This window comes from Salmo salar, chromosome 14, assembly GCF_965601325.2.
Source record: "Salmo salar chromosome 14, fSalSal1, whole genome shotgun sequence".
Classification (NCBI taxonomy): domain Eukaryota; kingdom Metazoa; phylum Chordata; class Actinopteri; order Salmoniformes; family Salmonidae; genus Salmo; species Salmo salar.
Window position 1 is genome coordinate 22,589,629 of NC_138304.1, and position 17,434 is coordinate 22,607,062.

Sequence of the window (17,434 nt, forward strand, 5' to 3'; positions counted from 1 at the left end):
TAGGAAAAGAGCTTTTAAGAAAGCCATTTCTCTGTACTTGTACACATGACAATAAAACGTGATACTTGAAACTTCTGGCCCTGGGAAGGCCTGCCTCCTGGCATCGGAGAGAATTTTTTTGCAGGTTTCAAGATAATTTCCTGCAATTCTTCACATTTTCTCATGGGGCAGAAATATTTGTTGTTGTTGTTGCAGCTTTAAAGCTAATATCCTGCAATTCTACACATTTTTCCATGAGTCAGAGACCAAAACCCCCCACTGATTTTAGACTGTTTTTGTTGTTGATTATTAGACTATTCGATCAATATTTATGGTTTAAAGTACACGTATCCACGAGATGGCGCTTGGAAATCCCTTTTCAAAAATCCCTCCCTGAGTTTGACCTATCTTGACAATGATAATTTCCTGTTAGAAAAATGAGAAAGGGGCTGGGCTGAACCATGTTCCTGTACTGTGTGCGTGTAGAGGCGAAACATTCTGAAGCGGGATCTGGTGAAGGGATTATTACCGGTGTAACGTTGGAAAATAAACCACTCGAAGGACGTCATGCAGTGGACGGGACTGTTACACCTCATTTAAATAATTACGGATGTCGAATAGGGAAACGGGTGAGGAAAAATATCTGTAATATAACCGAAAACGAATAACGAAAGTGTGCTGTCATTTTGGTTCATTTGCAGCTCATTAGCCACTGAGCAGGTTGACAGGTCGACCAACTCAGGTGAGCCCTTTGCTCCGAACTATGATTCAATCAATCGACATCTTTCCTCAGCCGCTCTGGTTGCAACATTTTGACAGTGGTAAACATTGTAACGTTTCTCAGCGCGTTTGTATTACATTGGAAAATATACATTGTGTATGTGAGTGTGAAATGTTTGTCTGTCGCTTATTCTCTTCTCTCTATTCTGTGTAGAGTGGAAATGAGAAGAGCGGCGGCGGCAAAGAGTGGAGCTCAAGGAAAGGAGCCTGGAAAGATAACTTCCACAGGACCAACAACGGCCAGGGAAAATGGACCGAGTTTCCCAACAACACCGATCTCTCCAGTCAGCCCCACGACACCAATAATAGCCCCGGTTGATCTGAAAGATGAGCCACAGTCTCCCGTCACAGATGTCACTCAGATGTTGATCAAATGTGCCAAGTCCTTCATCGTTATTTTCCCCATTTATGTGTTGGGATATTTTGATTTCAGTTTCAGTTGGGTTTTAATAGGGCTTACCATCTTTTTCTGGTGGAGAAGACATCAAGGCCATAAAAACAACAGACTGACCCGTTCCCTGGCATTCTTGGAGCATGAAGAAAAAACTGTCAAACAAAGTTTGGCGACCTCTGTGTTGCCACCATGGGTAAGAATGACATTGTTTTGTTTTTATTGAGTTAAACATTTTAACGGTTCTAACACGCCTACCTTATTCCTGGTCAGTTGTAACATATGATTAGAGTTGTGAATGTTATTTTCCCCACAGCTTAACTGTCAGTTAAATAATCAGTTGCACAGTATTTTTAGTGTTGATAGAATAATGTCATACAAAGGTTCTGGGGGGATTCATCGGTAATGTAACCTAGAATTTTGTTCGGGAATGAGCAAATTTGAAAGTTGTGAAAATGGTGGTGTTTGATGCAAGAAACCACTTTACAAAATAAAATGCATTATTATTATTATTCCCATACCATTATTACAGAAAATCGGACAAATTATGCTACACTCTGCCTATTGGCTATTTAGGCTTGAATGAACTCTCAAAATACACTGCTGTCCCTTTAAGACAAAAAAAAGCTGATTACCTGACTTGCTTTTCAAAGATGTCTAGAAATCTCCACGTTTTGTGCTCTTGTAGGAAGCAATCACTCCCCCATTGCTGACTACAAATGATCTTTAACTGGGCTAATAACTCACTAACTAGAAAAGGATATTAACAAAATGTGCACATGTGGCTATATGCCGCTTTCGCTTTGATCTCAAAATAAGCACATCTACTCTAGACCACAGCTGTAAACACAGTCCATTTCAGAGTACCGTAATTTCCGGACTATTAAGCGCAATAAATTTTTTTGAACATAAATAAGCCGCACATGTCTATAACCCGCAGGTGCCTACCGGTACATTGAAACAAATTAACTTTACACAGGCTTTAACGAAACACGGCTTGTAACAAAAATAAATAGGCTTTAACGAAACACGGCTTGTAACTAAAATAAATAGGCTTTAACGAAACACAGCTTGTAACAAAAAATAAAAAATTAGCAGTAAACAGTAGCCTACCAAGAAAGTCATTGCTCCAGACCAAGCTCCCGTGCAGCAGTTCTATTTCCTTTTCCAACAGCCAGATCAATCGCATTCAACTTGAAAGCTGCACCATATGCATTTCTCCGTGTCTTTGCCATGATGAGGGTGACAAAATGACTACCGTAATCAGAATGATGGGAAGTTTGAGCGCGCTCGATTTAATCTAAACAGTAAACAAAAAAGTTGTTTGATCTTAACCCGTTCGGCAATTTCATTGGTCTAATGAAAGCTTCATGCCGCCAAAAAACTGAGCACGTCACAGAATGTGTTTTTTTTTTTTTTATTATTATTATTATTTGAAAGCGGGAAAAATCCATATATTAGCCGCGTCATTGTTTAAGCTGCGAGGTTCAAAGCGTGGGAAAAAAGTAGCGGCTTATAGTCTGGAAATTATGGTAAATGACACAGATCCATATATGGCAATGGTCTATTTGCATATAGGCCTACTGCAGCTCTTTTTTAATGTTTTATTTTATTTATTTCACCTTTATTTAACCAGGTAGGCCAGTTGAGAACAAGTTCTCATTTACAACTGCGACCTGGCCAAGACAAAGCAAAGCAGTGCGACACAAACAACAACACAGAGTTACATATGGAATAAACAAGCATACAGTCAATAACACAATAGAAAAAAATAAAGTCTATATACAGTGTGTGCCAATGGCGTGAGGAGGTAAGGCAATAAATAGGCCATAGTAGCAAAGTAATTACAAATTAACACTGGAGTGATAGATGTGCAGATGATGATGTGCAAGTAGAAATACTGGTGTGCAAAAGAGCAGAAAAGCAAATAAAAACAATATGGGGATGTGGTAGGTAGATTGGATGGGCTATTTACAGATGGGCTATGTTAGCTGCTCAGATAGCTGATGTTTAAAGTTAGTGAGGGAAATATAAGTCTCCAACTTCAGCGATTTTTTGCAATTCGTTCCAGTCATTGGCAGCAGAGAACTGGAAGGAAAGGCGGCCGAAGGAGGTGTTGGCTTTGGGGATGACCAGTGAGATATACCTGCTGGAGCACGTGCTATGGGTGGGTGTTGTTATCGTGACCAGTGAGCTGAGATAAGGCGGAGCTTTACCTAGTAAAGACTTATAGATGACTTGGAGCCAGTGGGTCTGTCGACGAGTATGTAGCGAGGGCAAGCCGAAAAGAGCATACAGGTTGCAGTGGTGGGTGGTATATGGGGTTTTGGTAACAAAACGGATGGCACTGTGATAGACTGCATCCAGTTTGCTGAGTAGAGTGTTGGAGGCTATTTTGTTGATGACATCGCTGAAGTTGAGGATCGGTAGAATAGTCAGTTTTACCAGGGTATGTTTGGCAGCGTGAGTGAAGGAGGCTTTGTTGCGAAAGAATAGGAAGCCGATTCTAGATTTAATTTTGGATTGGGGATGTTTAATGTGAGTCTGGAAGGAGAGTTTACAGTCTAGCCAGACACCTAGGTATTTGTAGTTGTCCACATATTCTAAGTCAGAACCGTCAAGAGTAGTGATGCCAGTCGAGCGGGCGGGTTCGGGCAGCGAACGGTTGAAGAGCATGCATTTAGTTTTACTAGCGTTTAAGAGCAGTTGGAGGCCACGGAAGGAGTGTTGTATGGTTTGTTAACCCAGTGATTGTTTATGCCATACGGGTCTGTGAAGAGGAAGGGCTGAGTCTTGCTTGTCAATGCAATAGAATCCTATGCCTACTCGATCACAATTGCCACAGTAAAGGGACATGTTGATGGTGTTAACTAACAGGGAAAAATCCAGAAAGTTGAGTGAAGTTCAATCTCGTCGTTATCTCTGTGGGCTGATATTTCTTCGGCGCAGCAGTCCTGGTGCTACCGCACTGATGCAGTTTAGAGGGAACATTGATCATCAGTCACCACCAGTCTCAGCTCAACTATCGCAAACTACTGCTTATCACTGAGGACTGGTCAAGTCCACTAAGGAGACAAGTGCCCAGTAACAAATGGTATTATTTTAGGCCCAGCTCTGTTGACATGATGTAATGATGACTGGAGACGGAGGGCACGTCCCAAATGGCACCCTATTGCCTATGTATTGCGCTACTTTTGATCAGAGCACTATGGGCCCTGGTCAAAAGTGGTGCACTATATATGGAGTTAATGTGCCATCATTACATGATTTACGACTTCACACAGGCTCACAACAAATTAGGACCTAATCCTTGGTCTTTGGGTGAGGGCTTTTGATTATTCTGTTTGGGTGTGATGTACTCGCCCTTTCGGCTGCAGGGGTTGAGGCTGTTGGGTCTGTTGTTTACTAGACGGCCTTCTATGTCTTTCCAATTTTCACTTTTCTCTTTCTACCCTGAATGCTTGTTGTGGACAGACTGAGGTTTCCTCCTTGAGATAGTGTTTTGGTGGAGGGTGTAGTCCTGTCACAGGTCTACATACTTGGCTGTTGGGTGCAGTCTGTTGGGTTTTGTGTAGAGCTGTCAAACAATTAAAATAATTAAGATGCAAGTAACATGACCAGCTAGCTAAAGAATGTCGTTAGTTATCAAACCAGAAAATAGCAGCTTGCGAGTATTTTAAAACGCGCCCCCCCCCCAGTAATATTGGGCACAACTTTACATGATTTGGGCTATAGGCACATGGTCATTGACTGTTAACTGGGTTCCGTGTTGTGTTCTGCGCTTAAAAGGGTCAGTGCGGAGAAACACGTTCGCTTAACAGGATGAAGAAATGCTATGAAGAAATGGAGACCTGATGAACCGCGGGAAAAAAATGAACGCGATAAAAATGTCACGCATTTTACGCGTTAACTTTGTGACGTAAGATACATTTTATTTTTGTGACATGAGATAAATAGCCTTAATTCAGAGTGAGAGTGTCGAGCAGTATGACGTATTGGGCTGTGAGTGTAACATCTTAGCTTTGCTTACTCAGACTTCAGCTGAAGATCATAGGGAGAGTTGTTACTGTATCTCCGAGGGATCAGGGAAGAGAAAAGTCCATTCACCTGATGAGAGGTAGTTGTCTGAACGTTGTGACTGATTATCATTGTTCTTGGATGGGATATAGTTGATCCCACTTGTCATTCTTAGGGTGGATTTACATTAGATCTCACTAGACCTATTTCACTATCTCTCTTCAACCTCAGATTTGCAATTTTGCTGTTTACACTAGCCTTGGATGTGGTGTAGTTCAAGCCACATTCCTGCTTCATGTGTGAGTGGAGCTATTATCACACCGTAAATACTAGGGCCGTGACAATATCAGTATTGCGATACTCATTGGTATCGTGGCAAGGAAACAAACATGAAGCGTAGTTAACTTCTTTAGTAAAACAGTCCTAATGTTGGAAACAAACATCCGTTTGTTGTCTTACAGAGTCACATTTATTTATTTTCCAAACTATAGCACACAATATTTTACATACAGTAGGTTTTTAAAGGACCAAAGATTTAGGTTTCCTTCATGTTTTAATTTTTGCCTTTGAAAAAATATTGTGATACTGCTATCTTCACAGCCCTAGTAAATACCATGGAATATAGACAAAACAAAATAAGGATAGCAATTCAAACTATGCAGGAGCTTCTCATCTAAACCATATTGCATATAGTGTTGCACACTTGATTAATGCAATGATTCACACGTGTGGATATTTTAAAAGCCTTTAATTTTCAATTTGGCTAACAGAGCAAAAATGGTGTCTACTGGTATTAAGGTCATTCTTGCAAGGTGTGGGAGACATCTCTGAGAGAGATTTGAGTGTAGATCTGTCTCTTTAAACTACACAAGTATCTCTACTGGACCTAGTTTGTGTTGTCAACAGGGGTGAAAGTAGATTTAATTTCATCCCTGTACTGGACCTTCTACCCCCAAAAAGGTATGGGCCTAATCAAAGAATTACATATAGAATCTCTATTAATTCAATAGGATCTCAATGGGCCTAGTTGTAAAGATTTGTCATTAACTTTTATAATGTGCTGCCTTTTTATTGTGGCTTAAACACAACCAGTCATGATGTTTTCATCTGATTTGTCAATCACTTCAAAAGGCTCGTGTACTAGGCTACCTGCGCACGTTCATCCACTCACAACATATTACCAGCCTCCGAACAGTGGTGAAAGGGTAGACATATTTACACCAAACACCAAAAAGTGTAATCACATTTTGGCGATTGTCTTTAGGCCAGAAGTGATGTGTCCACTGCTGTCTATACACGCGTCTCGGTGTCAGCCACTCATCTCTGCCTTGGCAAAATGGCAGTGTTCTCGTCGAACTACATCGCGTTTTGGAGCGTAGGCTATACCACCTGTTTAAGTCCATTCGCAAATGTTTCATGCCTCTGACATGCGGTAAGGATTCATAGCGGTGACATTTTGTTTTCATTATTGTGATAGGCTCATGCTTTACCGGTTCGGCGTACCATCACTATTTATTTTGCCGGGACACCTCACTTTCACCTCTGGTCGGCGAAGCAGTGTAGTGTAAGGATGCCCTTATTTGTATGGGTACCCACTTAATCAGCCAGCTAGATCAATGCTGCTAATCAACATGTTTGTTTCCCAACTTCAAACAACAGTTCACTTTCCCGACATCACTGTGCTCGACAGTAGCTCAACAGCCCTCATGGAGAGACTATGTAGGTCTATACTGGCCCCTATACCTATTAGGTCCTGCTGTGTCAGAGCAGCTCTGGAGGTCCTGGGGATGGGCTGATTTCCATTAGGCTAGGAGGGAGGGAGAAGAATACAGCTAAATTCTAGAAGATCGAGCTTCCTTCCGGAAATATATCATCAGCGGAAGACAGACATGAATGCTGTTGGGATATCCCATCATTCTGACACTGTAGGGTTTGCAATAAAAAAAAAAACGTGTTTTGAACAATGGGTAAAATTGCATGTTAATTGTGTAGGTAGTCGTCTAAGAAACCAATAGTCCATTCCTCATGTCTCCATCATAATCCGTTCAAAACTTCTTGGAGTTTTTACCCTTGTAGGATGGTCAGAATTAGGGCCACTAATGTAAATCAATGGAGGCAAGAGGAAAAAGTGGTCAAAAATCAGGAAAATAGCATCAGCTAGGCTGGATGCTGTGAGAGTTAAGGCTACCTGACAGGCTGACCTTTGAACTTGTCATCTTTCTTGTCAAATCAGGAGGACATAATACAATATAGAGGTAAGATGGATATCGATTTTGAGACATGACATGTAGAATTGCTTTATTCAGGTATTTATATGCCTTGTAATAGGTTCTTATTGTAGATCTGACAGGTGGACAAGTCAGGGCAAGTACAGGCAGCTTTGGTTAAGTAGCCTATACAGAACAATCAATTCCACACACAATTTGTCTTGGTTACTGTCAGAAACCTGCCCCTGTGTCTGACATTGAGAAAATCTGAAGTAAGCAGCAAGCACTCTGTCAGGAGAAGTGGCATTGATTGTGATGTGATCCACAATACAATTGTTTGAGCTTTATTCGAAAGAAATGCAGCAGGCCTTGCCCTCCTCTAGACTAGGGCCGTATCCCAAATGGTACCCTATTCCCTAAATAGTGCACTACTTTTGGCCAGAGTCCTATAGGCCCTGTTCACTACAAAGGGAAATGGGTGCCATTTGCGACACAGCCAGACGAGGTCTCAGCAAATGTGCCTGGAATCAGGCTTGATAAACGGTGTGGGCTGCAGCTCAGCCTGTTGAGCCAGTAATGTCTCATAGTGGATGGACAGTTTTTACTTTTTTTTTACAGAAACGCACACTTACCAATAACTAGGCCAATTTCCTACATTTAAGGTGGCTTGCTATTTATACAGATGTCATGGCCCGCATCTCTGTGATTCAAAGGGGTTGGGTTAAATGCTGAAGACACATTTCAGTTGAATACATTCACTTGTACAACTGACTAGGTATCCGCCTTTCTTTTCATAGTCTAATCCTTTGAGCCAATATAAGCCTAAATCATGAGCAAGATCAAGCGAGATCAGGACTTGGATGTAATAGGTGCCGGTAGTCATTTTGGGTGCCGGTATTGTTAATATTTAGGTGCAGGAGCGCCACAATACTTTACAGCTAATATTCTATAAAGAGGAACAGGAACTCAAGCAGTAAAGCATTTGAGGTGTTGGTACTCCGCTCTGGTGATCTCCTGCCCAAGTCAAGCACCGAGCAACAATGTCACAGAAATCATAAGGGAGTCTGAAACTAAGATTTGACCTTGTGTGTGTGTGTATATATATATATATTGCTCAACAAAATAAAGGGAACACTTAAACAACACAATGTAACTCCAAGTCAATCACACTTCTGTGAAATCAAACTGTCCACTTAGGAAGCAACACTGATTGACAATACATTTCACATGCTGTTGTGCAAATGGAATAGACAACAGGTGGAAATTATAGGCAATTAGCAAGACACCCCCAATAAAGGAGTGGTTCTGCAGGTGGGGACCACAGACCACTTCTCAGTTCCCATGCTTCCTGGCTGATATTTTGGTCACTTTTGAATGCTGGCGGTGCTTTCACTCTAGTGGTAGCATGAGACGGAGTAGTGCAGCTCATCCAGGATGGCACATCAATGCGAGCTGTGGCAAGAAGGTTTACTGTGTCTGTCAGCGTAGTGTCCAGAGCATGGAGGCGCTACCAGGAGACAGGCCAGTACATCAGGAGACATGGAGGAGGCCGTAGGAGGGCAACAACCCAGCAGCAGGACCGCTACCTCCGCCTTTGTGCAAGGAGGAGCAGGAGGAGCACTGCCAGAGCCCTGCAAAATCACCTCCAGCAGACCACAAATGTGCATGTGTCTGCTCAAATGGTCAGAAACAGACTCCATGAGGGTGGTATGAGGGCCCGACGTCCACAGGTGGGGGTTGTGCTTACAGCCCAACACCGTGCAGGACGTTTGGCATTTGCCAGAGAACACCGAGATTGGCAAATTCGCCACTGGCACCCTGTGCTCTTCACAGGGTGCCAGCAGGTTCACACTGAGCACATGTGACAGAATCTGGAGACGCCGTGGAGAACGTTCTGCTGCCTGCAACATCCTCCAGCATGACCGGTTTGGCGGTGGGTCAGTCATGGTGTGGGGTGGCATTTCTTTGGGGGGCCGCACAGCCCTCCATGTGCTCGCTAGAGGTAGCCTGACTGCCATTAGGTACTGAGATGAGATCCTCAGACCCCTTGTGAGACCATATGCTGGTGCGGTTGGCCCTGGGTTCCTCCTAATGCAAGACAATGCTAGACCTCATGTGGCTGGAGTGTGTCAGCAGTTCCTGCAAGAGGAAGGCATTGATGCTATGGACTGGCCCGCCCGTTCCCCAGACCTGAATCCAATTGAGCACATCTGGGACATCATGTCTCGCTCCATCCACCAACGCCACGTTGCACCACAGACTGTCCAGGAGTTGGCGGATGCTTTAGTCCAGGTCTGGGAGGAGATCCCTCAGGAGACCATCCACCACCTCATCAGGAGCATGCCCAGGCGTTGTAGGGAGGTCATACAGGCACGTGGAGGCCACACGCACTACTGAGCCTTATTTTGACTTGTTTTAAGGACATTACATCAAAGTTGGATCAGCCTGTAGTGTGGTTTTCCACTTTAACTTTGAGTGTGACTCCAAATCCAGACCTCCATGGGTTGATAAATTGGATTTCCATTGATTATTTTTGTGTGATTTTGTTGTCAGCACATTCAACTATGTAAAGAAAAAAGTATTTAATAAGATTATTTCTTTCATTCAGATCTAGGATGTGTTGTTTAAGTGTTCCCTTTATTTTTTGGAGCAGTATATATATATATATATATATATATATATATATATATACTGCTCCAAAAAATAAAGGGAACACTTAAACAACACATCCTAGATCTGAATGAATATATATATGATACTATCGTTACAGTATATATTACATAATGTCGGAGATGTCTCATTTTAAGATACTCTTTGAATAGTGTCTCTCTGTTTTGCACTTTCTAATGGTGTGTCATCATGGTGTGTCAGTCAGTCCTAAAAATGGAAAAAATAGTTTGTTGAACAGAGTGCCTTGATTATTTTAAATGTGCTGATCCTGTACGGTTTTATATGACCGCGACTTCCTTCACACAGTCTCATGGGAGCGATGAGTGTTGAACACAGCCTTGTGCTGTTGAGTTTTGCCTCTGACTACAGGGAGAGGAGAATAGGCTTTCTTTGACTTTTGTTCAAACCTACAGTCATGGGATCAAAGTAATGTACTGCTGTTGCATATGACCCTAACCACCTCCACACACGGTCTCTTATAGGAGTGACGAGTTTCAGTGACCTGGAGAGGGAAAGACTTAGTCCAGTCATCATCACAGTGCTCACTCACTGGATAAAAGACTGACACATTTATGGGGGATCTAAGGACAACACACACAACAATGCAGGAGCTTTTACAAGCTGATTTTCCTTGTTATTATACCATGTGTACCACCACCCCGAGACCAAATATATTTCCTGTGTTGCCTGTATAGTACTTTAGGCTGTGTAGTATAGAGCTGGATCCTGCTATAGTTACACTCATGCAGTGTTTCCCCTATATACATTAAGCAGAGGTGCACCGCTTCCTAGTGGATGACCTGCTCATGGCATGGCAGATACTGTAGCTCATGTGCCACGAAGGCCTGTGAAGGTCTGTGATTTGATACTCCCCACAATGGCTCTCTCTGGTTCATGTGGTGATTTATACGTCCCGCTCCACCTTACCATAAAGGCTGAAATATATGTGGGAACAACTGCCTTGTCATATAGTATGTCCTGTCCTGCAACATTTACCTCCCACCATTGATATAAACTCAGCAACAAAAAAAAGAAACGTCCCTTTTTCAGGACCCTGTCTTTCAAAGATAATTTGTAAAAATCCAAATAACTTCACAGATCTTCATAGGAAAGGGTTTAAACACTGTTTCCCATGCTTGTTCAATGAACCATAAACAATTAATGAACATGCACCTGTGGAACGGTCCTTAAGACACTAACAGCTTACAGACGGTAGGCAATTAAAGTCACAGTTATGGGAACTTAGGACACTAAAGAGGCCTTTCTACTGACTCTGAAAAACACCAAAAGAAAGACGCCCAGGGTCCCTGCTCATCTGCGTGAACGTGCCATAGGCATGCTGCAAGGAGGCATGAGGACTGCAGATGTGGCCAGGGTAATAAATTGCAATGTCCGTACTGTGAGACGCCTAAGACGGGGAGACAGGACGGACAGCTCATTGCCCTCGCAGTGGCAGACCACGTGTAACAACAACTGCAACACAGGATCGGTACATCCGAACATCACACCTGCGGGACAGGTACAGGATGGCAACAACAACTGCCTGAGTTACACCAGGAACGCACAATCCCTCCATCAGTGCTCAGACTGTCCGCAATAGGCTGAGAGAGCCTGGACTGATGGCTTGTAGGCCTGTTGTAAGGCAAGTCCTCACCAGACATCTCCGGCAACAACGTTGCCTATGGGCACAAACCCACTGTCGCTGGACCAGACAGGACTAGCAAAAAGTGCTCTTCACTGACAGGTCGTAGTTTTGTCTCACCAGGCATGATGGTCGGATTCGCGTTTATCGTCGAAGGAATGAGCGTTACACCGAGGCCTGTACTCTGGAGCGGGATCGAGGTGGAGGGTCCGTCATGGTCTGAGGCGGTGTGTCACAGCATCATCGGACTGAGCTTGTTGTCATTGCAGGCAATCTCAACGCTGTGCGTTACAGGGAAGACATCCTCCTCCCTCCTGACTAGAGGTCGACCGATTTATGCTTTTTCAACGCCGATACCGATTTATTGGAAGACCAAAAAAAAGCCGATACCGATTAATTGTCCGATTTTATATATTTTTTAAAATTATTTTTAAATGTTTTTTGTTGTTGTTGTAATAATGACAATTACAACAATACTGAATGAACACTTATTTTAAATTAATATAATACCTCAGTAAAATCAATTTAGCCTCAAATAAATAATGAAACATGTTCAATTTGGTTTAAATAATGCAAAAACAAAGTGTTGGCGAAGAAAGTAAAAGTGCAATATGTGCCATGTAAAAAAGCTAACGTTTAAGTTCCTTGCTCAGAACATGAGAACATATGAAAGCTGGTGGTTCCTTTTAACATGAGTCTTCAATATTCCCAGGTAAGAAGTTTTAGGTTGTAGTTATTATAGGAATTCTAGGACTATTTCTCTCTATACCATTTGTATTTCATATACCTTTGACTATTTGATGTTCTTATAGGCACTTTAGTATTGCCAGTGTAACAGTATAGCTTCCGTCCCTCTCCTCGCCCCTACCTGGGCTCGAACCAGGAACACATCGACAACAGCCACCCTCGAAGCATCGTTACCCATCGCTCCACAAAAGCCGCTCCACTAACTAGCTAGCCATTTCACATCGGTTACACCAGCCTAATCTCGGGAGTTGATAGGGTTGAAGTCATAAACAGCTCAATGCTTGAAGAATTGCGAAGAGCTGCTGGCAAACGCACAAAAGTGCTGTTTGAATGAATGCTTACGAGCCTGCTGCTGCCTACCATCGCTCAGTCAGACTGCTCTATCAAATATCAAATCATAGACTTAATTATAACATAATAACACACAGAAATAAGAGCCTTTGGTCATTAATATGGTCGAATCCGGAAACTATCATTTCGAAAACAAAACGTTTATTCTTTCAGTGAAATACGGAACCGTTCCGTATTTTATCTAACGGGTGGCATCCCTAAGTCTAAATATTGCTGTTACATTGTACAACCTTCAATGTTATGTCATAATTATGTACAATTCTGGCAAATTAATTACGGTCTTTGTTAGGAATAAATGGACTTCACACAGTTCGTAACCAGCCAGGCAGCCCAAACTGCTGCATATACCCTGACTGCTTGCACGGAACGCAAGAGAAGTGACACAATTTCCCTAATTATAAGAAATTCATGTTAGCAGGCAATATTAACTAAATATGTAGGTTTAAAAATATACACTTGTGTATTGATTTTAAAGAAAGGCATTGATGTTTATGTTTAGGTGCAACGACAGTGCTAAATCATCACCCGTTTGGCGAAGTAGGCTGTGATTTGATGAGAAATTAACAGGCACCGCATCGATTATATGCAACGCAGGACACGCTAGATAAACTAGTAATATCATCAACCATGTGTAGTTAACTTGTGATTATGTGAAGATTGATTGTTTTTTTATAAGTTTAATGCTAGCTAGCAACTTACCTTGGCTTCTTGCTGCCCTCGCGTACCAGGTAGTCAGCCTGCCACGCAGGCTGCTCGTGGAGTGCAATGTAAGGCAGGTGGTTAGAGTGTTGGACTAACAAGGTAAAAATCTGTCGTTCTGCCCCTGAACAAGGCAGTTAACCCACCGTTCCTAGGCTGTCAATTAAAAATAAGAATGTTTTCTTAACTGACTTGCCTAGTTAAATAAAGGTGTAAAAAAAACTGCCAAATCGGTGTCCAAAAATACTGATTTCCGAATGTTATGAAAACTTGAAATCGGCCATTCCGATTAATTGGTCGACCTCTACTCCTGACATGACCCTCCAGGATGACAATGCCACCAGCCATACTGCTCGTTCTGTGCGTGATTTCCTGCAAGGCAGGAACGTCTGTGTTCTGCCATTGCCAGCGAAGAGCCCGGATCTCAATCCCATTGAGCACGTCTGGGAGCTGTTAGATTGGAGGGTAAGGGCTCGGGCCATTCTCCCAGAAATGTCCGGGTGAAAGAGTTGGGTAGCATCTCACAGAACTGGCCAATCTGGTGCAGTCTATGAGGAGGAGATGCACTGCAGTACTTAATGCAGCTGGTGGCCACACCAGATACTGACTGTTACTTTTGATTTTGACCCCTCCCTTTGTTCAGGTACACATTATTTGATTTCAGTTAGTCACATGTCTGTGGAACTTGTTCAGTTTATGTCTCAGTTGTTGAATCTTATGTTCACACAAATATTTACACATGTTAAGTTTGCTGAAAATAAACACAGTTGACAGTGAGTGGATGTTTCTTTTTTTGCTGAGTTTATTGCTTTCTGACTACTGACCTGACTACTTTCCATCGTAGCAGAAAGGGCTAAACCTGCAACTTCTGGTTCAGTTGGAAGTTGGAGCTGTCGCTTTTGACCTGCTGGTCTGTAATGCCTCACACAGTTACTGCTACTGACTTTTGACCTAGTAAGCAAACAGAACAGAAGATATGAGTGCGATAGATAGTTTCATGGCACTAGGACCTTTTTATTTTTTACTGTAATAATAATTGTATGTAATAATACTGACATCTGTCACAAATGCACTATTCTGAAGGCAACACTAGTCACGTCCTATCCAACAAAATGTAAATAGCTGGTGAGAGCAAGACGACCAGTGTAATTCCATGTCTAGGCCTATACAGTATATTACATTTTCATTTTGTTATTATAGTGTTTCTCTCTTCATAGAATGAATGGTTTTGTATAATCCCACAGAACACAAATCTCGTAAATTGTTCCTGTGACAGTATGTGTCCACTGATAGCACGTGTGTGTGTGTGTGTGTGTGTGAACGAGACAATGACCCCTAGCCAGCTGCCCTTGTATGGATTCCTAAACAGCTGTTCTGTGATTCCAGAAGTCCAGCATTACTCCAAAGGGCTGCGTACCAAGTGGCACCCCATTCCTTATATAGTGCACTACATTTGACCATAGCTCTAAGCACTTTAAGAAGATGGCACTGTACTGGATGGCTGTCGTTTTGCAAGCTCTATTTTGTCATTCTTTTGTCATTTATTTGTACTTTATGTTCTATAAATGTATCCACTATCATTCCTTACAACCAACAAGAACTTTTGAACATCAGATCGGTAGTTACTCACCTTAATTCCGGCTTCAACTTCGACTCATCCCTGGGCTCTTTCGGTAATTCCGACCCAATTTTCAGGCTACCCAAGAGGAAACGCCTGCGTTAGAGGCAAGAGAGGGGGTATCCTGGCGAGATTAAGGTGAAGAGAGAACCAGCCACCTCTTCCCTCCATTCTACTGGCCAATATACAGTTACTTGATAATGATAGATGACCTCTAATCGAGGGTTTGCTACCAACGGGACTCTCAACTGCAATATTCTTAGCTTTTCTGAAACATTGCTCACGGACAAGATACCCCCCATGGCTGTCCAACTGTCTCGTCAACAACAACTGGTGTGCTGGCTCGAGCGCGGTGGAAGTATCAACTCATTGATCACAGTCTTGGAATACCTGATGGTCAAATGCCGACCCTTCTACCTCCCGAGGGAGTTTTCAGCTGTTATCGTGATTGTTGTATACATTCCACCTCAGTATAAGAAAAATAACAATCTGGCACTTAACCAACTGTACGAGGCAATAAACAAGCAGGACAACTTACATCCAGAGGCTGCTTTTCTGGTTGCTGACAATAAAATAAAATAAAAAAATAAAATAAAAAAAAATATATATATATATATATATATATATATTCTGCGCCATTGACACTTGATGCCCAACTTCCATCAAACCGTCTCCTCGCCACTAGGGGCGATAAAGTCCTAGACCACTGTTATTCTACCCACATACAAGACCCTTCCTCGTCAATCATTCGTTAAGTCGGATCATGACTCCATACTCCTGCTTCCTGTTTACAAGCAGAAGCTCAAACAGGAATTACCCGTGACTCGCTCCATTGAGAAATGATCTCCAGAATCAGAGATTATGCGACAGGACTGCTTTGCCAGCGTTGATTGGAATATGTTTTCGGGACTCCGCCGTTAACATTGAAGAGCTAGCTATCCACCTCTGTCACCGGCTTCATAAGGAAATACATCGGCAACATTGTCCCCACAGTTGAGGTTTTGTGCTTCCCTAATCAAGAACCCTGGATTAACACTGAGGTTTGCGCTAAACTAAAATATAACCCTGTGTGCGGTAGCCCTATCGCAGACAACCCTGAGGCTATGGCTGAGGACAGGAACATTACCTATCCCAGACAGTCCTGAGGCTATGGCTGAGGGCAGGAACATTACCTATCCCAGACAGTCCTGAGGCTATGGCTGAGGGCAGGAACATTACCTATCCCAGACAGTCCTGAGGCTATGGCTGAGGGCAGGAACATTACCTATCCCAGACAACCCTGAAGCTATGGCTGAGGACAGGAACCTTACCTATCCCAGACAACCCTTAGGCTATGGCTGAGGGCAGGAACCTTACCTATCCCAGACAACCCTGAGGCTATGGCTGAGGGCAGGAACATTACCTATCCCAGACAACCCTGAGACTATGGCTGAGGGTAGGAACATTACCTATCCCAGACAACCCTGAGACTATGGCTGAGGGTAGGAACATTACCTATCCCAGACAGCCCTGAGACTATGGCTGAGGGCAGGAACATTACCTATCCCAGACAACCCTGAGACTATGGCTGAGGATAGGAACATTACCTATCCCAGACAACCCTGAGACTATAGCTGAGGACAGGAACATTACCTATCCCAGACAACCCTGAGGCTATGGCTGAGGACAGGAACATTACCTATCCCAGACAACCCTGAGGCTATGGCTGAGGACAGGAACCTTACCTATCCCAGACAACCCTGAGGTTATGGCTGAGGGCAGGAACATTACCTATCCCAGACAACCCTGAGGTTATGGCTGAGGACAGGAACATTACCTATCCCAGACAACCCTGAGGTTATGGCTGAGGACAGGAACATTACCTATCCCAGACAACCCTGAGACTATGGCTGAGGGCAGGAACATTACCTATCCCAGACAACCCTGAGACTATGGCTGAGGGGCAGGAACAAGTGCAAGAAGTCCCGCTACGACCACCGCAGAGTCATCAAATGAGCAAAAGGACAATATAGGAATAAGGTGGAATCATACTACCCAGGCTCCTCTACCCGCCACATTTAGCAGGGGCTACAGTCCATTACGGATTACAATGGAAGACCCAGCCTTCATCTGCCCAATGATACCTATACACCAGACAAACTTAATGCATTTTATGCACACGTTGACAATAAAAATCTTGTGCTAGGTGTGAGGGCCACCACCGACCCAGAAGATTGGGTGATCTCGTTCTCCGAGGCCGACGTGAGTAAAGTCTTAAATTGTATTCCAGGTCGTGTTCTCAGAGCATGCTCAGAACAGCTGACTTGAAGAAGGTGTTTGAAAAGGTTTGGCAT

At 43.1% G+C, this 17,434-nt stretch overlaps 1 protein-coding gene across 3 annotated transcripts in view; it reads left to right on the forward strand.

Annotated features, from left to right (window-relative positions):
- The first annotated feature begins 427 nt into the window (after positions 1-427).
- Positions 428-17,434, forward strand: part of LOC106568822 (extended synaptotagmin-2) — a 64,151-nt gene continuing 47,144 nt past the window's right edge. The window contains exons 1-2 of one of the 3 annotated variants that reach the window (XM_014139511.3): positions 428-608; positions 914-1,346. In XM_014139511.3, the coding sequence (XP_013994986.3) occupies positions 921-1,346 (426 nt within the window). In that variant the 5' untranslated portion in view covers positions 428-608; positions 914-920. Of the gene's footprint in view, positions 801-913; positions 1,347-17,434 lie in introns of all 3 variants that reach the window. The other 2 variants (XM_014139513.3, XM_014139512.3) reach the window with 2 other exon arrangements.